This window comes from Maylandia zebra, linkage group LG2 (assembly GCF_041146795.1).
Source record: "Maylandia zebra isolate NMK-2024a linkage group LG2, Mzebra_GT3a, whole genome shotgun sequence".
In the NCBI taxonomy this organism is placed as follows: domain Eukaryota; kingdom Metazoa; phylum Chordata; class Actinopteri; order Cichliformes; family Cichlidae; genus Maylandia; species Maylandia zebra.
Window position 1 is genome coordinate 16,388,399 of NC_135168.1, and position 21,878 is coordinate 16,410,276.

At 37.8% G+C, this 21,878-nt stretch overlaps 1 protein-coding gene across 1 annotated transcript in view; it reads left to right on the plus strand.

The window, feature by feature from the left end:
• The window catches only part of rxfp1 (relaxin family peptide receptor 1), a 92,377-nt gene that overhangs the window by 53,155 nt on the left and 17,344 nt on the right, over window positions 1-21,878 (plus strand). Inside the window, exons 3-5 of the mRNA XM_004553638.3 lie at window positions 14,312-14,395; window positions 18,773-18,878; window positions 20,801-20,872. Coding sequence (XP_004553695.2) covers window positions 14,312-14,395; window positions 18,773-18,878; window positions 20,801-20,872 — 262 coding nt within the window. The remainder of the gene's footprint in view (window positions 1-14,311; window positions 14,396-18,772; window positions 18,879-20,800; window positions 20,873-21,878) is intronic.

A 21,878-nucleotide genomic window follows, 5' to 3' on the forward strand; every position in this document is an offset into this window, starting at 1 on the left:
ATCATTTCTGGAAGGTGCCACATGAAACAAAAACCTGAGCTCTGTAAGTCTATCATTTAGACACATATTCGTCATTTGTTGCAAACTCCAAATTAATTTAGATTTTTATTTCGTTAAACTTTCATGCCAGTGCTCCAGTTTGCTGGTCTGATACCAGGTTAATCCTTCTTGAGAAGATCAGATTGAGTCTAATATGAGCAGGCAGACAGAATAGTGTTCACCCTATGGAACATCTGATTTTAGGCACGTCTTTGATACAATTTGATTGTAACACAACGGATCAAAATGAATCAAAAGTTCCAGGTAGGATTAAAAGTGTCTTGAGTTATCAATGTCAGTGTCCCCACTCTCCTGCTGAGAGATAGAACTTGCACAGATTCAGGGTTTTTTTTAACTGACTGTATTAACTGTCTGCTTCAAAGCATTATGCGTGTAGAATAACACTCTGCCCAATTAAGCATTTACGCATTCAAAAGCTGCATATATGCTTTGTTTATGCTGTAGCTCTCTTGAGATAGCCACAACTCTTCTAAAGATCCTATGATTTTTAAGTGTGCGCAATTATAATAATGAATTGTTACGCATGTCCTCTGAAGTAATTTTCAATCCCTGCCCATGCTACCATGCTGCGGAGCTAGTTCCTTTGTCCTACCAATTACCTAATTACATGTGCTTGGCATCACAGGTAGCAAATAATTAGATGACTAGAATCAAAGCCACTAAAGACTCCATGTCGTGAGAACCTGAACTAAGGACTGAGAGCCACCACTTTACTGTGTAATTGTAATTCAGGGCCAATGCTGCATGCAGCAATGTAGGTCAGAACTGTTGTTTGAAATCATACTTCTGTACCTTTTGAAAGCTCTTGAACAAATTCATTTTAACACATTCAGTCGTAGTCTGTAGAGGAGCCTCTAAAGTAATTCTGCCTTCTTTGAGAGACTGACAGATGGTTGAAAAAAGGGGTCGTTATCAGTCAGATTTTTTATTTTTTTCCTCTAAGTCCAGTGTTTGTATCTGCAGGGTGCCGCGTGTGTCCCTTTGAGTGACTTCAAATAGTGCTTTCACAGATTGCCTCTCCCTGCTTATTTCATATCATTGTGACTGTTCTCTGAACTGCAGTGGCTCCATTTGAATTATTGGTCTGATTGAGCATCAGTCTGTTTGTGCTTTTTAGCTTGTGTGTATCATCATGATCATATAATGAGTCACAAATTAATCTGTTTTGAAGGCCAAGTTCAAAGTAACTCAGTCAATTTTTCCCAATTTCACTTCCATGGTTTATCAAACGTGGAAATTCATAATAATTCATACATCTATAGTTTTCTTCTAAGAACTGAAGTTTTGTCTGAAGAAATATTGCAAACATAGTTTGGAGTGGATGCGGTATCAATGTTGTATTCTACAAATGGAAATTCTGATATTCATTTTTTTGATGGACGAATTTAAAGAAATTTGCAAACTTTCAACCAAGAAATGTAACCAGTTTTTATGGTACAGATATTACAAATTAAAACTTTTTCTAATGCAGAACCCAAACACAACTGTCCTGTCATTGAATGTTCTTGAGCGAACAACGTGAATCTGAAAAGAGAATCAAACAAAGGCATTGTAATGCTATGAAAACAGGTTCTAGTAATAAAAAAATAATACCTGTGCATGCTTTAGCTACAGTAATATGTTTAAGGAACATGGTTTAATTAAAAAATAAATACATATTCACCTTTCTCTCAAGTTTCACTTCCACACACAGCATTTACATTTTCATTTGCTCAGTTAAACTGTGTATCACGCTACAAAGCTTGGCTAACATACCGATATATTATAGCAATCCCTCATTTTTTCTGCTTCTCCATTTCTGTGTATGTTCATGCACTTAACCATTTGGATTTCCATCAAGTTATAAAAAGAAATGCAAGAAATCAAGGTCATATACTTGTTTACCAGGTGTTCAGCCTCCACTAAGTTTAGGTATGTATAGCATGCTCCTTGTTGTATTATAAAGTATATATATTTTGGGAGCTTGCGAATTGTTTGGTTTGCAGCGTTTCATAAACACCTTGGTAATAAATTGATAGTTTTCAAGCTTATCTTTTTGCACAGCTTTCCAGAGACATTTTCATGTTTCTCCTTTGCCTCAGTGCTTCTTAGCACATTCTCTGCCTGATGGTGAAGTGTTCCAGTAACCCTCCATCTGTTTTTTCAGTGGGTGGTGAGAAAGAAAGAACTGTTTGGTATGTCACATTGCCCTTTGTGAACACCCCAAAAGACACTGTAATGCTTTTTCTGTCATCTTGTGTATACTTGACGCAAGTGTCCACTATGGATGGGAACTGATAAGGATTTAGCGATTCCAATTCCACTATCAATATCGTTTATCACTTCAATTCCTGGCAAATTCTCTTATTGATTCTTATTGGCTCTGTTTTGAGAGTCACCACTATTGCTAAATGTTATGACCCGGCTCTGCTATATCTGAGTCACTATTTGTGCACAGTATTTGCATGCTGTATGGTCAAATGTTTGGGCACACCAGAGGTATTTCCCCCTTTTGTTCTGATCACTGTTGGGGTTGTAACTCAAAAAAAGTATTATACATATTACTCAGAACTCTTTTTTTTTTTTTTTTTTTTAATTTTAAGTAATGCAGTACATGATTACGCCCATGAGAAAGTAACTTGTTTTACCACTCTCTACTTTCACAATTCTCCATAAAGAAGTTCAGGGTCTGTTTGCTGGGCTGGGGTCAGCATTAACTCAGCTTTACCATCACTCTGGGTTCTCGGCTAGCTTAACTTTAGCATGCTGTCTGTGCAGATGCTTGCAAAGAGCTGAAGTTGTGTTAGCAGCATTATGTGGTTCTTTCTGTCCTGAAGTTTGCTTTTCCTTGTCGTGCTCTTGTACTTTTGTGCATTAGAAAAAGTAAAGCCCATATCCACTATGCAGACTGTGCCATTATTTTCCTCCTCTTCCACATAAACTAAAATCAGCTGATTGTAATGCAAGTTCAACCGGAACCAATAAGTGGGATCGATATGCCAGCTGACTAACAGTTCCAAGGAATTGAACTCAATTCACATCCCTAGTGTCTGCTGAGTTACTATTGTGAAAAAGGAAAAATATATTCTTCAGAGTCATGTTTTAGTAAACAAAAATATAACCCCAGTAACTCAGTACGTTTGCCAATCTGAATTTACTATATCTGAATATACAATCTGAATGTTGCTCAACTCAGGTAAAATGCAGGTAAGCATATCTGCTTTATGTTTGGTAACTGTAATCTTTAGACTGTAAACTTTAGAATAGATTGCCCAAAACTATGCATGCTTGAAAAGAGTTCCAGTCAACTACTGGCATTATGAAAATGACCTGACCCTGATGATGCACTGTGAAAAATGTGAGTTACTTTACTTGGGGCAGGGGTGGAGAAGGAGTGTCTCACGATTAGTCAATTATATAAGACCTTAATAAATATTGTGGATCATTTTTAGTAAGAAACAATGATGTTTTAAGTGTGGCGATTATACTTATCACTCTGCTGTGAAATTTAAGCTTGCCCTATTTTATAGTTTATTTGCTGCTCTTTGTGCTTACTGGGTTAGTAGAAAGTCTGCTGTTTATTTAGCAAACTAAGTTGTCTGTCATTTCTTTCTGCATAACCAATACACACATGAACATTGCATTGACATTCTGCTGCAGGTGTCAGAACATAATGCTCTCTGGAGCCAAGGCTTAGAAAGGCGCTTCTTTGCAAGTGTCTGGTAGCTGGGCTTTATCCCATGCAGGTTAGGCTAAGTCTAAATGAGCCACATGTGTTCTCCTGTGGGTCCATCCCCCATGGGAGAAACATGGTTACATTTTGCATTGGGTCACAATCAAAGGCAGACGTCCCAGAACAAAATTTTTAAATTGTATTGTACTATCAGGTCTTCTGTCATATTGTATGTTTTGGACAAGGTGACAGCTTTTGACCACCTGTTAGCAGGAAAGGAAGCTGTCAACCAGATGTGCCAAAGCATGTAGTTCAGGTGTGTGAAGCCCTAGTTTTGCAGGTCTTCAACTCTTACCTCTAACACAGCCTCAACAACATTATGACGGATGCTGCTAACATTGAATATAAGTGGACCATGTTACTATGTCTATGTCGTCTATGCTCTCGTGTCAGGCGCTTCAGTAGATTCGTGCTATTAACAACGGCCGATAGTTTTTTCTCCCCAGGACATAGCTTACATATTACTGTAATGGTCTTGTCTGCTTGTTTCAGAAAAGTAGAGACGGGAATATGTCCATTTCTCGCTTCAGCCGAGTCCGACATCTTCCGCTTTAGAATACGACTATGCAGCAAACTGGCGCGAAATGACATGCACCTGCACTACAGCATTGTTAAAGTGGCTGAGTTTACTTCTACGTTTAGAAGACAAATTATTGAAATTAAATAATGATATTCAGCGAGTTTAATTATTTGATAATGTAACGCAAGTACATTGTAAGTAACTGTAATTAAAATACCTAAAAATGAACAGTAATCAGTTACTCTACTTTTTCAGTGCAAAAGTAATTTAATTAAAGTAATGTGTTACTTAGTAACACGTTACACCCAACACTGGCTGAGACTATACAGCAATGGAGTAACTAGTTGTGCGAACTACACAAAACTGTGGCTTAACTCTTTCCCCCATAAAGATGACATTTGATGACCTCCTCTGCACCTTTAACACTAAGTTTTGACACTTATTATATATAATGATAACTCCTCAGGCTTGGCAGGACCCTTGCGTGCCTCCTCCTCCAACTCCGGCTGGTGACGTATATGAGCCGGTGGTGGGCCTGTCGGTTGTTCAGCGGCCCTCCTCTTGGGAGGAGGAACGGGTGCAGGCCCCGGGCACCAGCTGCTCCTGCCCGAGGAGTGGGGATGGGTGCGAAGGCAGGCTGCGTCCTGGCTGGTCTCACCCTGGAGGTTGGCACAGGTGCCGTGCAGTCAAGGGTCGCGGATGGGGGTGGCGATTGTGTCACCGGGAACCGATCTGAGCTGCCAGCCTCTCGATCATCTGCCTGCGGCACTCAATCTGGTCCTGCAGTCCACCATTTGGGCCAGCTCCTTCCCTGTCTGGCCCAGTCCTGGGTCTGCCGTGCTCCTGTCCCACGGCAGACCCATCCACACATTCATTCTTTTCAGCATCTTGTTTTTATTTACCAGTACACACGTGACCATGCTGCACCACATATATCAATATATACACTTAACAATCTTGTGTTTGAACCAAATGGTGGACAACAGAGTTGTTGGGAGATTGCTTCGCTTGTGGGACTGGTAACTGGTACTAGCAGGCCAAGCAGAGTACAGCTCTCACGATGGCTGGATCAAAAACTTGAATGTGGTTTGACCAGGATGCTTCCTGGTCACCTCCTGGTGAAGTATTCTCGACATGTCGGACAAGAACAAGGCCCTGGGGCAGACTCAGGAGAGGGTGGAGAAATAAATTGTTTCTTAGCTGGATTGGGAACATGTTTGTCCAGAAGATGTGGGAGCTCATCAGCTATGAAGAAGAAAGTCTGAGCATATCATCTTAGACAAAAACCAGGATCCAGATAAGGGATGGATGGAGTAACTATTTAGTAGTCCATTTAACTAATTTATCTGTATTTGTCCAGAGTAAATTACTACGTTGATGGAACAGAATACGATATAAACACAAAGAAATACCAAAATAGTCTTACAAAATAAACTTACTCTCAAAGTATAAATATTATTTTGCATAATTTGCATAGCTGTGCAGAATTCACTGTTTTCTACCCCAACAGGGCAGATTAAAGAAATGATGCAATGTTGTAGAAGCTCAAATTATGCTCAGCGACTTGTGGGTTTACATCATGTTGTAAACAGCCCTTTAAAGGATTAAATAGAAACATTCACATTGCCTTTTGTACTGATTTAGCTTTTCTGAGCTTGGAGTGTTCATGGACACTGAACTCTAGTTACAAAACACTTTATAATCTGACTGAGCTAGAATACAAGAGATAAAACACAAGTCAGTGGCTGATAGAGCTAAAGTGGATAGCTTCTCCGAAGGGATAACATCTTTCAACTTGAATAACTCGCTGACCATCTGGGTATTTGGCATCCCTTGGCTTCAAGCTCAAAGCTGCTTTCTATACATACAATAACTGACAACTTGTAACTGAAATTAACACATGAACAGTCATGTGTGGCCAGGATTTAGGCTGAAGAAAGTCGATTTCGGAGGCTGCCTCAGGCACCCCTTACCAAGCTTAAACTAGAAGACGTCTGCAGTAAATACATGATTATATGCTTTACTGATTTTTTTTAATTATTATTTTTTACAGTACATTGTAATTTTGACTATTTAATTTAATTAATAATCATTGCAAATAAATAAATAAATAACTGACATTTTAAAACTTTAAAATTATGCTTTTTTGTAGGACATTTCTTTGTAAATGTGATAGTGTTTAATGCCTAAATCTGGTCTTTTTGAAAATGCTGCACTACTCTAATTTATTTGTCATAATCCTTTGCCATATTTGAGCTCTTACAGTGCTTGAGGATCCGTCAAGCAGTTTCTAGTTGAACTTTGCTTAATGCAGCATTATAATGAAGACAGAGATAAATGAAGAGCTGATAATGAGAGCAATCAATATGAAAATCAATACTGGTTTGAGTTAGCAGTCTTATCTTGATCAAAAATGAACAAATCGTTAGAGGAAATTGTGCTTCAAAGGCATCTTTGATCATCAGGAAATAGATTCGTCCAATAATAGTCTAAGTTTTACAAAGTTTTACAAAGTCTTACACAAAACAAAAACCAACTCAACAGGTGAGTAAAAATACCAAACAGGTAACAGGATATCACCAATTAAAACCATAAGTCACTTCAGAATCACATGCCAGTTATGGAGTCATGCCATCTGGTTTCACAGTTCTCACCTTATCAAAAATTATTGCCCTTCAAAAGACAGCACAATCTGCACTTGTAACAAATGTCATTATAACTTTGTCCTCTTCAGATTGTGAGACTATGTTATGAGTAGTGCAGTGCTGTCTGCCTTTACCTTTTGTAATTAAAGTGTCTTTCAGCTGTCACAGAAGCCACTGATAGGCTGTGGCATCAATTTTCTGCAGCGGCTGTATAATGTTGAGTGGCGAGCTGCAGCACAAGTGGCAAATTAGCTCATTAATCTAATCTCAAGCCGGAAACTCATATCCACAGCGCCATAGTGCGTGATTATATGCACTGTGGCGCTTTAAATTATCCCTATAGAGCTCTTCGCTCTCAGATGGGGGCTTACTTCCTGAGAGTTACCAGTGGGAGGTAAACTAAAGCTATCAGGCTCGTCTTCTGTGGTGCCAGCTCCTAATTTTGGTTTTGGAGACAAACATACTCTTTACTTTTAAGATTAGGCTTTAAACTATCAGGTGGCTCCTTAATTATGCTGCTATAAGTATACACATGCTTTTTTTGTGTGTTATTCCCCATGTATTTAAATGTCACTACTGCAGAGAAAAAGTAAAATATTTTCAGTCTTTTGAATAGAATATCAGTCTTCGCTCCAAGGCAAGATTAAAATGTCTTTTTTTTTGTCCCTTGATTTCTCTCTCACTCTGATCCATAGCAAGAATGACCCAGAAAGTCATTAAGTGATTTCTGCTTGCTGGTAATCCTATTATCAATGTCAAGCAGAGTGGCTTTCTCCTGCATCTGTACAGATAACTTATTATCTGATCATTGTTTGTCCTGAAATTTAAATTCTTTTTTGGCACTTCCTTGAAAGTATAGTATACTGCCATGTTCAGCGACATTTCTCTCAGTGGCTGTGAGTTGGGTTTACACTTGCACCAGAATATTTAATCAGAAGAATTACCGTTTTATCAGCAGATACCATATCTTTATGGTACAGTTGACAGTAGTCACTTTATATTCTTTAAGAGTCTGTATTGAAAACAAACTCTCTGCAGAGTTCCCTTCAGCTTGGAAGCCATTATTCTTTGGAAGTGCATATTAGCATATTTACATCAAGACAAAGAGCATAAACAAAAATATTGCAATCAGAAAATTTGATCAAATTGTTTACATGTTAAAAAGTTTCTGTAGTTTAGTTCATAAATAGTTTCAATGGAACCTTTTTATTCTGTGTGGGCTTTTCACATGCTTTCAAATCCCTCTGTTGTTAAGTGTTCAAAGATGAATAGGTAGCACTTGCAAAAGACTTTGCTCAACTACTTCCCTGAAGTTTTGTGCAACTGCTACCTGTTTATATTTAGAAACCCAAATTGGAGTCATATATTTGTTTATAATCACGGATGAATGTACTAGGAAAGAGCATCTTCTTCACAGACTAAATTAGTGCTCTGAAATTATGTTGACATGTACAATCCATCAAAACTTCGTTGCAGACAATACAGTACATGTCAGTATCATTTGTCTACAGCTGCAGCCTTCAGTAATCCTGCCAGAACCCCAAAAGTGCTCAGGAAGTACTTGAAACGAATGACAAAATACCACAAGACACTGAATTTGCCTCCAGACTTCCCGTATTTCAAGCCAATTTATCCTCATTCTGTCTTTCAAATGGTTTTCAATGTTTGCTTCATGGAACAGCCTAAAACCCAGACATTTTCAAATAATCTATTTTTAAAATGCATTTTAGAGCCCCTCGCATTATGTAGCTCAGGTGCTTCAAAATCTTGATTCCATATAACTTACTGTGACAAATACAGCAGATGGCAAAGTGTAGCAATTAGCAAAAATAATTACCAATAAATAATATGGTAATCTAACTAATTTCTTTTGTGAGAAAATGTCAAAATGCACAGCCAGTAATCACAAGAAATAAAAAACAGATGAGATTAGAAATCTCTAAGAAAAACAAAAGGTCTCATGTTGGGTTTTTTTCTCTGAATCACTCGGTATGTGATTATTACTAAATCCCTTCCAACCCTGGCCAGTAAGTAGACAATCAACCCAATTATTATGAATGTTTTAATAAATTGTTGTTGTTGTTGTTGTTTTAATCATATACCTGACTTGTATCGCATTTAAGTTATATGGGATACATTCAACAGAGAGGGGAGGCTCTTTTACCTGCCATAATTTGTTCTTCTGGTTCACTAATCTCTGCAGTTAAATATTAATACATTTTATGTGGTAAATAAAATACTTTTGCATGCTGATTGAAATTTTTACCACACACACGACAACAAACAGGCATTGTTACATTTGGAACCATAGCATAACCGGCTTAACTGTTGTCTCTAATAGAGACAGGAAGGCAGAGGATGCCATCTAAAATGAGCAGATCATAATCCTCACAGGTTATGTAGACCTGTATAAATGGTGCGCTGCATTTGAAAAGTGTCTGTAAATAATATGCTGTTATCTAGTGTTTTGTGTCACTTTACTCTCGACATCCTTTCCTTTGCTCATTATTTGGATTTTGTAAGTTTTGTATCCAAACACACATGTGCTAAAGCTTCTCAATTAGAGAACTCTTCTTTTATTGTAGCTGCTTTTATTATAGCTCATGGACGAGTCACATCAATTGCTCTTTGTGAAATTTGCACTTCACACAAAAACTGCTGTGAATATGTGTGGACCTCCTACCTGCTTTGAAGTGCTGCTGCCCACTGAATTGTAACATGCTAAACATAAATCTTAATGGCACAGTGTGGAGAGGTTTCACTGCCCCAGTACTGTCTGCTGTTGCTTTGATCTGAAACCTCAGTGAGCTCTTTAGCACTGCTGCCTAATCCTGGTAGGTTTCTTCTGTAAATACTGACTAAGAAGGCAAGCAAGAACATGTTTATCAATTTATTTAATTGTGTAAATATATTTATTCTTGGGAAAATTTGTTTTTTTAGAGGGCTCCCTATTCTTCAAACATGATGGCTCAAGTTCCAAATACTGTCACATTTCAAAGAAACATATCTAATAATCTCTTACTATTGCAGAGCATAGTATAGACCAGGGGTCGGCAACCTGCGGCTCTGGAGCCGCATGCGGCTCTTTAGTCCTTTTAGTGCGGCTCCGCGTGGTTTGGAAAAATAAATTAATTTTTTTAAGTAATTAGCTGAAGTATATTTTATTTATGTTAATTCTTTTTTAACTTGTAGTTCTAAATTGGAAGATTATTGTGATATTGAAATATAAATATAAAATTATATTCTATTAGTTTTTGATCGCTCAAAATAAGTGTCACACTCGCGGAAGCCGGTATACCCGCCGAAACGCCGTGCATTTATCGAAACTTTCAACCCCAGGTAGGGGGTCTTCGGATCCACATTATTTCAGCAGCTATTCTCCACCGTGAACTATGTTAAAAACAAACACCGCTCACGCCTCACAGATGAAAGCTTACAGTCCTGCGTAAAGATGAAAGTCACTTCGTACAGCTCCGAAGTCCCATTGTAAACATATCACGGCAGACCCGACGATGTTTCCATGAACATGCTTTTCAGCATCTCTTTATTGACCACTTTTCACACACGGTTGCTATACGTATACAGCCGGTGTTAAAGCTCACAGCCCGACACACCAACACAACAGCATAGATAGCACAGACGTTAAGGTGGCGAGGTGTGATTGCGGGTGCCGCTCAGGTGCATCCGCATCCCCTGCAGCGGCGCTGCAGACCACGCCCCGCCACACACATTAACCAGGTAAAATACATATTTAGGCAGAATTTTGCAAATATCTATTTTTCATTTTTCAGCAGCATAGTGCTTTTTTTCCAATTATTTTTTTTTAAAAGCCAGGTCAAGGCTCCAAAAGCCCAAAGGCGATATATCTGTGGTGGCTCACAACAGTTTTTGTTTGCTGGATCATTTTAGTTCAGCTGTGTGTCTTTCCTTTTGTTATATTTCTTTAAGAGTTCAAAATGTGTTAATTACATAAATAAAATGTAATTTTCTCTGTAGCACTTCCTGGATTTAAGCAGCACGCCTTAGTTGTTCACACAAAGCATAAAGGTAAAAAAACAAACAAACAATATATACAGTGTTATCTTCATTTTAGATGTCAAAAAGTATTTGCAGCTCCCAGTGATTTCTTTTGCATGGAAATCGCGTCCAAATGGCTCTTTGGGTGAAAAAGGTTGCTGACCCCTGGTATAGACTCAAGGTGTAAATCACAAGTTACTGATTTTAGTCAATGCTTTGCAACAACTATGGCTTTGTATACAATCACACAGGTGTCAGTGATATGTTATGAGATTTCATAGAAGATTCATTTGGACAAAACCATTTACTGTATGTCTCAAACACAATATATAACCATTGAACTGTGCGATAAAAGAGGCAGCAAACATTCGGAGAGCACGTTAACACCAAATTTAGATCCTCGTGATAACTAGTATTTGTAAGGAACTGTGCCTTTACAAACAATAGGAAAATATTCACCTGTTATTGAATTTCATATGTTATTGAAGTGTCTAAACTAAAGATATTTCACAATATATGCAGTCTTAATGCAGAGAAAAAAAAAATTAACAGTCAAATACTGATTGATGTAAAATGCATATTCTTAGCTTGTGAAGATTATTTGATTTATACAGGAAGGAACTGGATGGATGGGTGGATGTTTTACTACGACCACTAAAACTGAATGTTTACAGGATAACATTTAAAGGGATTTATGTGGGGGTATATCTTCAAGATAGTCTGAATACCTTACCACTGTAGTTGTGAAGTTATTCAAATAAAACTTTGTGGTAGTTATTCTGAGCAGAACTTGATAAAGTATTATATCAGGGGGGATGGTGGAAGCCCAACTCAATCAGACGTAACAGCGGGGCTCGCTGGTGTGTTTATGGAACGGACCCAAAAGCAGACATGGAAGAAAGGAAGTGACAATAAACAAAAAGCGAGCCTTTATTCCGGGGGATACAAAACAGAAAAATGGGGCAAAGCGGAAAACTAAAACCTAAACTGGGAAAACTAAAACTAACTATCAAAATGATGACAAAAGACAAGAACATGAAACTGAAGGGGAACATGCGAAAACGTAAATGTGAAATAATCCCAACATGAGCATTAATATGTACCTGAATAGTAGAAAGCAGAAACTCTGTGACATAATGAGACTTGACATAAGGACAAACAGACGACCCAATGCTGAACAGAGGAAGACAAGACAGACGACTTAAATACACAGTAATAAGAAGAAACACCTGGGGAGACACAGCTGACACAAATGAACCTGATGCCACAGGGAAAAGTAAAACTAAACACGCTGGACATGGAAAGACCAGACTCGTCAAAATAAGATAGGAAACATGGAGAGACGTGGACATGAAAGCACAGGCAGAACGAAAGTAAAACAGAGGACAAGATAGACTTACACAGAAGACAGGAAAGACACGTAAACAGGAGACATGGACAAACCAAAAACTAGAATAAAACTAATAAATAAATAAAATAAGATTAGCTATGGCAAAAGAAGTAGTGAGCATGAGGTCTCTGTAATTACTAAATTGGTCATTCTTACTTGTGGTCCGAGGGCAGGAAGTGAGGAGGTCAGTCTGCTGGCAGACACACTTCCAGAGTAGGAATAAGAAGTACAGCAGAGAGTGGGTGGGCAGATGCAAGTCCAGAAGGTATGGAGTTTCAGGAGCACCGTAAGGCAATTGTAAGCACCTTAGGGCAACTGTTGTGCATTACTGAATTGAAAAAGAAGCCAGGAATTAGGACTGGTTGAGAGCTGAAGAATCCACGGGATTAAACTGGAGAGTCTTCTGATGGGTGAGAAGATTGTAGGTCTGGGATTCTAAACAGGATGTGAGAAGCAGGAGTTAGAACAAAGCAGGTTAAGGAAACCAAAGACAAAGAATGGGGCCAAATAGTACAGCCTATTGAGGAATCAGATATTACTGCACAGCCACCTTGTCTGCCCTGAATCCTGACAAATATTTAATAGAGAAAATATGCAGTGGTTGATATCAGTATTTATGGATACTCTGTTTTTTCCTGCTTATCCCTGAATAAGCAGGAAAAAGATGAGGATGGATGGATGTTTTTTTAAGTAGCCAAAAAAGTTGTAAGGTGATTTCAAATGAATTTTTAATAGCTTTCTTTTGTCACAACAGCCTGTGTCAGTTGTACTATGTAGTGGTTGTGGGTTTTGTTTTTGTTTTTTTGGGGGGGGTGGGGGGGGTTGCCTCCAGCCTGTTGGCTGCTTGTTTGTGCAGTCACATTGCAGTTTTTTTCTGTTTTTTATACTTACAGCTGTGGTTAACTCTCTTCTTAGAGCCATTTCTTTATTTGTACCCATTGACCTTGGGTCTGTACAATGAAACAACTGAAGGATACCCAGAAAAAAAAATCTGAACTTGTGAAATCTGAACACCTTCAAGAACATTCAGAAGAAGATAAATAACGCAGGAACAAACATCCTGCTATGTAATATAGACCACTTGTATGGACAAGGATGTGCAGATGTTTCCCAGAATGATACCCTGAAGTGATGAATTAATTCAAATTGTATGTCAAATAGCACACTAACTATAATTACAAATAGTGCAACCACTTATGTGTATTTATGTGATCTATTCATGACCAAAAGGTAGCTATAAGAAAGTGAGGATGGGGTGGAGTTACGTAATTGAGGGATGCTGTAATTCTGTAATTGTATGCCATCTTGTCAATGTATTGGCTTTTCCACCTCTTTAGCAATTTGTGGCTTAAAGGGAAACTGCAAAGGGTTGGCAGAGTTGATGTGATAAAAGCATCACGTTGGCAGAGTATAAAGAAAAAGGTTTAGCTCCAAACCAGCCAAAGGTGCATGCAACTAAAAGGAACACCTAGAAGCACAGTGCTTGTGTTCAAAATAAATATTAATGACATCACAAAGAGGGAACAAGGAACATAGTAGATAGGAATTGCACCAAAAACAAACAAACAAAAGAAACCCTATACCTTCACAAAAAACAATATGAGATAAACTGTTTTACATTTATTGACCAAAAAAATCACACAGTTACAATAATGTGGTACGAGGAGAACGCTGCAGTATCACTGAATAATCTGGAACAGGTGATTATTATTCTGACTTCCAAAAAACACATATTTCACAAACGTACGCAGTCAAACTGGTGGTTGTATAACAAGACTGCTCGAAGCATGCTCAAGGCCTTTTATATCTCGTGTAGGCTTTTGTATCTCATAGCATCAATGGTGGGAAAAAATTTTGCCTTTTGTGAATCTGAAATACTTGATTTACCTCAAATTACACGTTTGGTTTTTGAAGGTCAAGAGATGACTCATAACTTTCTGGTGTGTCTGTCATATACTAATTTACAGGAGATAATAATGGATGGCCCCATCTTTTTGACAAGTATTTTGGAATGCCGAGTCATAACGCCAGGACCAAGTCCAATGTATGCTGTGAGTACCTTCATTTTAAATGTTAGAACTTTGTCCTTAAATCGATTATTTGTTTTTCACAATGTTTTATAGCAAATAGTTATTAATATATCAGATGTGCTTTCATGACAGTATTTACTTTCTGCTTTCGCTTGAAATTAAAACAGTAGACATTCCCTCATTACCGCATTGCAGGAATATCCTAGATGCGTGTCTTCGTTTGCCACTGAAATGTTTACATTATGTTTTGTTACTGTGATAAAATAGTAAAAGAGATGGAGTTCAAGGCAAACATGTTTAATGTTGCAAACTGTACAATAGGGCTGCCACGATTAGTCGACTGGTCACGATTACGTTGACTATTAAAATTGTCAACGACGAATTTAATAGTCGATGCGTCGTTTGAAGCTTTGTAAGATTCCAAAAGACACAGGAATAAGTAGTAGGATTGAATAGTGTAATAACGGACTGAAACAGAAGATGGCAGCACTGCATGTACAAGGATGCCAGCTGCCATTAAACCCTGAAGAAGTAGTAGTGTCCAGTATCATAGCTGTGTCCAAATTCAGGAACCGCATCCTCCTGTGCCCGCATTTGTAGGGCGATTACGTTACAGCGACACGGCGAAGACTGTCCAAATTCGAAGACTCCGACAAATGCAACCGACAAATGCTGGGACACATTTTGTGGGATTGACCGATTTACATAGTATGGGCAATAAAATGTGTATACCAGACTTATTTGAGTGTTGGTTTGATATAGCTTTTTTATTCTATTTTGCTGATGTCTTTTCATCTTATTCCGTTTCATACATGTAAAAAAGGAATTTTATGCATCATGACAGCTGCAATTTTAGTCTATTGTTGGTTTTGTCAAAATCTTTCTGTTTAACGATCAATCATGCATGCATGACCAATCTGTTTATGTAATTATTCTTTTAACTTGCCATCCGTACTATAAGTAACAAAGGCTTAAGCATGACAGTCTTAAGAAGATGAAATCAAATTGTCAAGCTTCGATTTTAGTCATCCAGTTTGGATTTTTCTTTTCCCATTATATGCACCTCTTTCAGTTCATGCTTTTTAATCTGCCAGTTGTTTGAAAGCTATCTATTATCCACACTGTGCTCACTGACAAGCAGTGTATTTTCTATTCTACATAGAATAGAAAATAAAGACTAGATACATAACTTTGTGTCCCCAAAAATGAAGCCTTGCAGGCTAAGTTCCTTTTGAGAATGAGAATCAGTAGGATGATAGCTAACGTGACAGCTAATTAGAGATGCACTACTGCACTGACCGGTGACCGCCAGTCAACCTCCCAGATGACTCCCATATGGGCATGTGTTACGCACGCACAGCAGTGCAGGCAAATAGTCACATATATATTTTTTGTCATAACACATTGATGTCAGGATCTGAAAGCAGAAGGCTCTGCCTCCCATACTACTATTAAACATCCTAGGAACCACAAGTAAGCCTGCTGTCTGAGAGCAAATTACTCTATAGGGGTGATAAAGTACTGTGAGGTCTTTAAGATTACATGGGGCCTGATTGTTTAATATCTTGTATGTGAGGGGAAGGATTTTAAATTTAGTTCTGAATTTAATAGGGAACCAATGTAGAGTAGACAATATGGAAGAAATACCCTTCTCTTTCTAGTCCCTGTTGCCACTCTTGCTCAATCAACTCAAGGCTTTTCAGGGAGTTTTTACAACAACCTGATAATAGTGAATTACAATAATCCAGTCTAAGTAATAAATGCATGAACAACTCTTTCAGCATCCCTCTGAGACAGGATGTTTCCAATTATTGAACAAATGGAATAACAATGTCCTATATATGTATTTAATGTGCAAACTACAGTACTACTATAGCATACAGTACTATGCTATAGTACATAGTCAAAAATTACTCCAAATTTCATCACAGTGTTACAAAAGCCAAGGTAATACCACCCAGAATAAGTATCTGGTTAGAAACCATATTTCTAAGACTTTTAAGGCCGAGTACAACAACTTCAGTTTTCTAAATTTAAAAGCAGGAAATTGGAGGCCTTCCAGGTCTTTATGTTTTTAAGACATTCCTGCAGTTTAACTCATTCATATGTGTCACCTGTTTTCATAGAGAGATAAATGCATAGCTGTAAAAATGTATTCTATGCTAATGATACTGCCAAAGGGAAGCATGTCTAATGTAAACAGAATTGGTCCTAGCACGGAACCCTGTGGAACTCCATAATTAACCTTAGTGCATGAACATGAACAAACTGGAGTCTATTAGATACATATGATTTAAGCCACTACAGTGCAGTACCTATAATACCCACAACATGCTCTGTGATAAAATATTATGGTCAACAGTATCAAACGCTGCACTGAGGTCTAGTAGAACAAGCACAGAGATGAGTCCACTGTCAGCGGTCATAAGAAGATCATTTGTGACTTCACTAATGCAGTTTCTCTACTGATGAGCTCTACTGTTTTACAACTACTCTTTCAAGAATTTTGAGATAAAAGGAAGGTTAGAGAATTGCCTATAATTTTCATGTGTTGGTGTCTGTGGCTTCTATACTTTAAGCAGTCACTGACAGCAAATGATTTTCACTGAAGCATTAAAAAGTATCCTCATGTTTAAAATGTTTGTATGTGCCTTTGTGTATTTAATTTTGAGTGTCTGAAAATAGAGGACTATTTATAAAAATGGCTGTAAACAGTTAGTGCATTTTTTGTAAAACCCCTTTAATTAAAGCTGAACTTTATTTTTCTTTATTATTTAAAATCCACTGCTGCAAAGCTTTAAAAAAATGTGCCCAACAAATTATGTATCTAATTGTAGAATGCAGCACAATAACAAGTCTTTTTTTTCAGCTGCATAATAATTTAACTAACCTCTTTTGAACAATTATTTAGATCAGATTTGCCACTCTGTTTCCCCATCTGCTTAGTCCAGGGAGCACTGTTTCAGGATTGTGATCAGTGTGACCAAACGGCTTGTGAATATCATCACATAAATCTGATATTTCAACCCAGAACATTGCTTCAAGTGTTAGTAATACACCTAGCAATGAGCTTAACCAGTAATACAATCTGTTGTTGAACTAGCACATAGCTACATTAAAATAATGATAGTGTGGTTCACAATTTTTATCAGTTATTATAATTTCTTCTTGAATAATTTGCAGAGCCATTTGCAAGGTATCATAGGGATATGGGGACCATAATTAGACTAATTGTTTTCAAAGACATTGTCACAATTACTGCAATTATAAAGCAGAAGTAAACAAATTACTCTTGTTGGGTTTTCTTTGAAATTAGCTGTTTACTGATAAAAAAAATAATCAAAATGTTACAGAACTAAACATTATCTGTGTGGAGACTGTATTACCTGAAACAGATATAAACACGCCTGGATGTCATATTTCTCACAGTTTTTCACAGTTAGAGACTTGACACCCTCTGTGAATTTGCATCTCTTAATTTCCTCACTTCCTTTACTTTGTGATTTACGGAGAAGACAAATATGTTTTATATAAATTTTGGCCATACAGTAGCTACTGTGACCTCATCTACTGGTTTATGGATTGATAAACCCATGGATTATCTTAGATTATTTGATGGATAACTTGATAAAATTGTTCCATATTGCACAAACACCATAAAGAAGGTTCAGCGTTCGATGGTTCAAATTAATTAAGGTGCCTCTTAGCTGACTCTTAGGTGCCGGCATCTACATGCAAGTGTTACTCAAAGATGTCAAACCTGCATGCTAATACATCAGCCCATCTGTGGTTATCTCAAAGGGGACAGTTAGCTGTCTAGACCAAAACAATTTGTAGCAGGATGTAAACATGTTTATTTCTGGAGTGGATCTAAACATTGGGTCCCAAATGGCCACTTGAGGAACTGCAACTTAGGCCACTTTTGCTTTGGCTTAATTATTCAGCCCTTAAGGCTGCGACTTCTACAGAATCCATTTCAAAATTTTCTCTCACCATCTCTCTGGTTGAAAATGTGTTTTCTCTCACAGGCAAGCTTTTCATTGACTTCCTTTTATGGCTCATTTTGACACATCCTCAAAATATAATTTAAATTCATTGGAGCCGGTAAAGTCTGGTTAGACAATTTTATCTGCTTCATTTAATCACATCTTTCATATTCAAATTGGAATTTAATCAAAGGTAATCACAGCTGGCTTATCCTGGGAATATTTAGTAAGTCTTTTATTAATGATTGCCCACCTGTTCATCCCAAAAGTCACTTTTAATAAATTCTGCTTTCATTTTCTTTTTCTCTCCTGCTTAATCCAGCAGGATTGTGTTGTTGTTCTTCAAAACAGCTCCACTATTGACACTTTTGACCATTTGTTTATCCTTCCCCTGTCTCCTCCATTGCTCTAGTGCTTGGTGTGGTTCCTGAGCTCTGCCTGTGCCGGGACCTGGAGCTCGACTGTGACGGGGCTCATCTTCAAGATATCCCAGTGGTAGCAATGAATGTCACTATGATGTGAGTAGAAAATAACCCCTGTTTTTCTTCGATACTTTCAAACTCAAGCAATGTCCAGAAAGACAGTCATCAGCAGCGATTACTGTCACAACTTGCGAGAATTTTTGTAGCAGACATTTGCCACTTCAAACATCACTTGCCACTGTGAATACCTGTCATTGCCACAACTTGAAAGGTAAAAAGTGAAAATTATTGCCTGAGACATGGCACTCAAAGAACTCAAATCTGTTGGACAATTCTCTGAGAGCAAAGATGGTGGTAGAAGTAATCCTTCTCTGGGCAAAAAAAGTCTTTTAAATTTTTTTTCTTTTAATTTATTCTTTACATGAAAGTTAAGTTCAGCAATATACTACTTTAAACAAAATGCATGGATATATTTCAACAAGACCACTCAGTGTTGAGACTTACTGTTAAAAGCTATAAAAGCTAGCCCGTACTCATTTAAAATATGGCTTTTTTATCAGTACAATGTACAACATCCAGAATCAGATCAACTATGCTACCATAAGCCCAACACCTATGTTACAAATTTAGCCTTCAAAATGTGACATTAAGACAACTATAATGTATGTGGAATAAATAATAAAAGGCTCATTAATCACATGTCCTCACAGACTGACTGGATGCATCGCAAGCACACTCATTTATAGAATTCCCTGTTCAACAGTTGGACCAGCTTCTAAATATATGACACATACAGCACATCTTAAGGTGTGAGTGTATATTCTGAGCATATTCGCAGTAAACATGTTGCAATGATTTACAAATGTCAGAAGGTACAGAAAGTACAAAAATGATAATAATTTAATACTAGTAATATTTCCATAATGTGGAGGGGCCCTTTTGCCAGATCTCAGCCCAAAAGAGCATCTTTGGGTTGTAGTGATCCTGGAGTTATACATTATGGAAGTGCAATCAATACGTCTTTAGCAGCTGCTAAATGATGATGCTGTCAAAGTCTCTCATAACTAAAATCTCAGAAGAGTATTTCCAGCAATTCCTTGAATCTATTCAATGAAGAAAAAGCAATTTTAAAGGCAAAGTAAGGCCCAACCCTGTTAGTAATCAAGTAATTTTGTAATTTTGTTTAGTTTTGTTTTCATTTCTTTTAATGGATTGTCAGTTCAAATAAATAACACTGACTTTTTGTTCTAATGAATCATCACCTCGCTTCCTTTCATGAGCCCATTATAATTATCTTGCCCACTACAGGGCTATGAAACAATCTAACTAGGAGTCATAATTAACTGCTTGCACAAAGAGCCTCTGGGAGAAGACGGTCTCTACTTGCCAGCTATCCAAGAAAAACAAAGTTAAAGTAAACAAAGTTAGAGAATGGTGCACCAAAGGGGATTGCGTTAATAGTAAGACGTTTTCCCAAATGTGAAAAAACTGACTACTTCTGCTTGATAGAATAGTGCGTGAGAAGATGAGCTTTTAATCATCCTTTAATCCTTTAAAAGGCTTGGAATCAGCAGCTGAATCAGTTGGTCAGTTCAGGGTCTCTTGACCCTGATATGGTCTCTTGGCAGAATTTAAAAGACCACTAAGCTGTAGCTTGTAATGTTTACAGATTAATGTTTCTGGTAACTGGCTTAGTCAGAAAAAGTAAGTTGGACATTATAGGGAGTTTTTGTCTTTTTATATGTATTTTATGTGGATAATCCAGTTAAGATATTAACATATTAAAATATTAAAATCTGTATATCAAAAATCTTCTTTGAGTAAATTAAAATGCCTGCTATGTAATAAATAAATAGAATCAGCGTAGTGATGTTATGTTTTATTTTAAATCGTTTTTAAGATTCACAGCCACAAAATCCCATTAATCATAGTCAGAAGAAACATGCTGTCCAAGTGTCCAAAGGTGAGTGGTGCTTTTGGTTTCAAGCAATAAACATGTAAATGTCCCTGTCTCTCAGGTCCCTACAAAGGAATGGGCTTCAGAAACTTAGAGCGAACATATTCTTTAAGTACCAGAGCCTGCAGAAACTGTGAGTGTTCCATTAATTGTGGATTACATGCTATTTATGTTCTTTTATTGCATTTGTAGTCTTATTGTCTTTCTACAATATTCTTTTCTGTTTTTTATATTGTTTGTTTTTTTCTTTAAAAAATAAAAAAAGCTCCACACACAATAGATCAGGTGCTATAACCCTACCCTATTCATTGAGTAAAGCATCTTCACTCTACCTTGACCTGGCAAATGCAACAAATAAGCATCACATCTATAAAGCTGGTATGTGTAAGCTAAGAGGACTGCTGGGAACGTTGACAGATTTGTTCTGCTTTGCATACAAATTCATTCATTGTCCACTTGTGTTGTTTATCAGCCTCACACAGTCACACTGACAATGGCAACATGAGAATAGGTCTTATCCCTCGCCAGAAACTATTTGGTAGCTTTTGCTGGACTGAAAACTTCCCTGAGATGTGTATAAACAAACATTAGAATGAATTGCCGTGTGTGAAAACACAAGACAAAACACAACTGTCAGCAGGGGTTTGTCGAGCTCGTAGTGTGCAATATGGTAAATGGCCTGTATTTGTATAGCGCTTTTCTAGTCCCTAAGGACCCCAAAGCGCTTTACACAACCTGTCATCCACCCATTCACACACTGGTGATGGCAAGCTACAATGTAGCCACAGCCACCCTGGGGCGCACTGACAGAGGCGAGGCTGCCGGACACTGGTGCCACCGGGCCCTCTGACCACCACCAGTAGGCAACGGGTGAAGTGTCTTGCCCAAGGACACAACGACCAAGACTGTCCAAGCCGGGGCTCGAACCGGCAACCTTCCGATTACAAGGCGAACTCCCAACTCTTGAGCCATGATCGCCCCAATATAAAGGAGTATTCTTGGAAGAGATTATCATTATTTGATGTGAACGATTTCATTTACGCAAAAGTTGCACTTGAGCAAAGGCATTCGGGCTTTATGGCTTAGTATGTCTGTTTTGTTTTGTTTTTCTGATAGCTATCAAGTAAAAATAAAGAAAA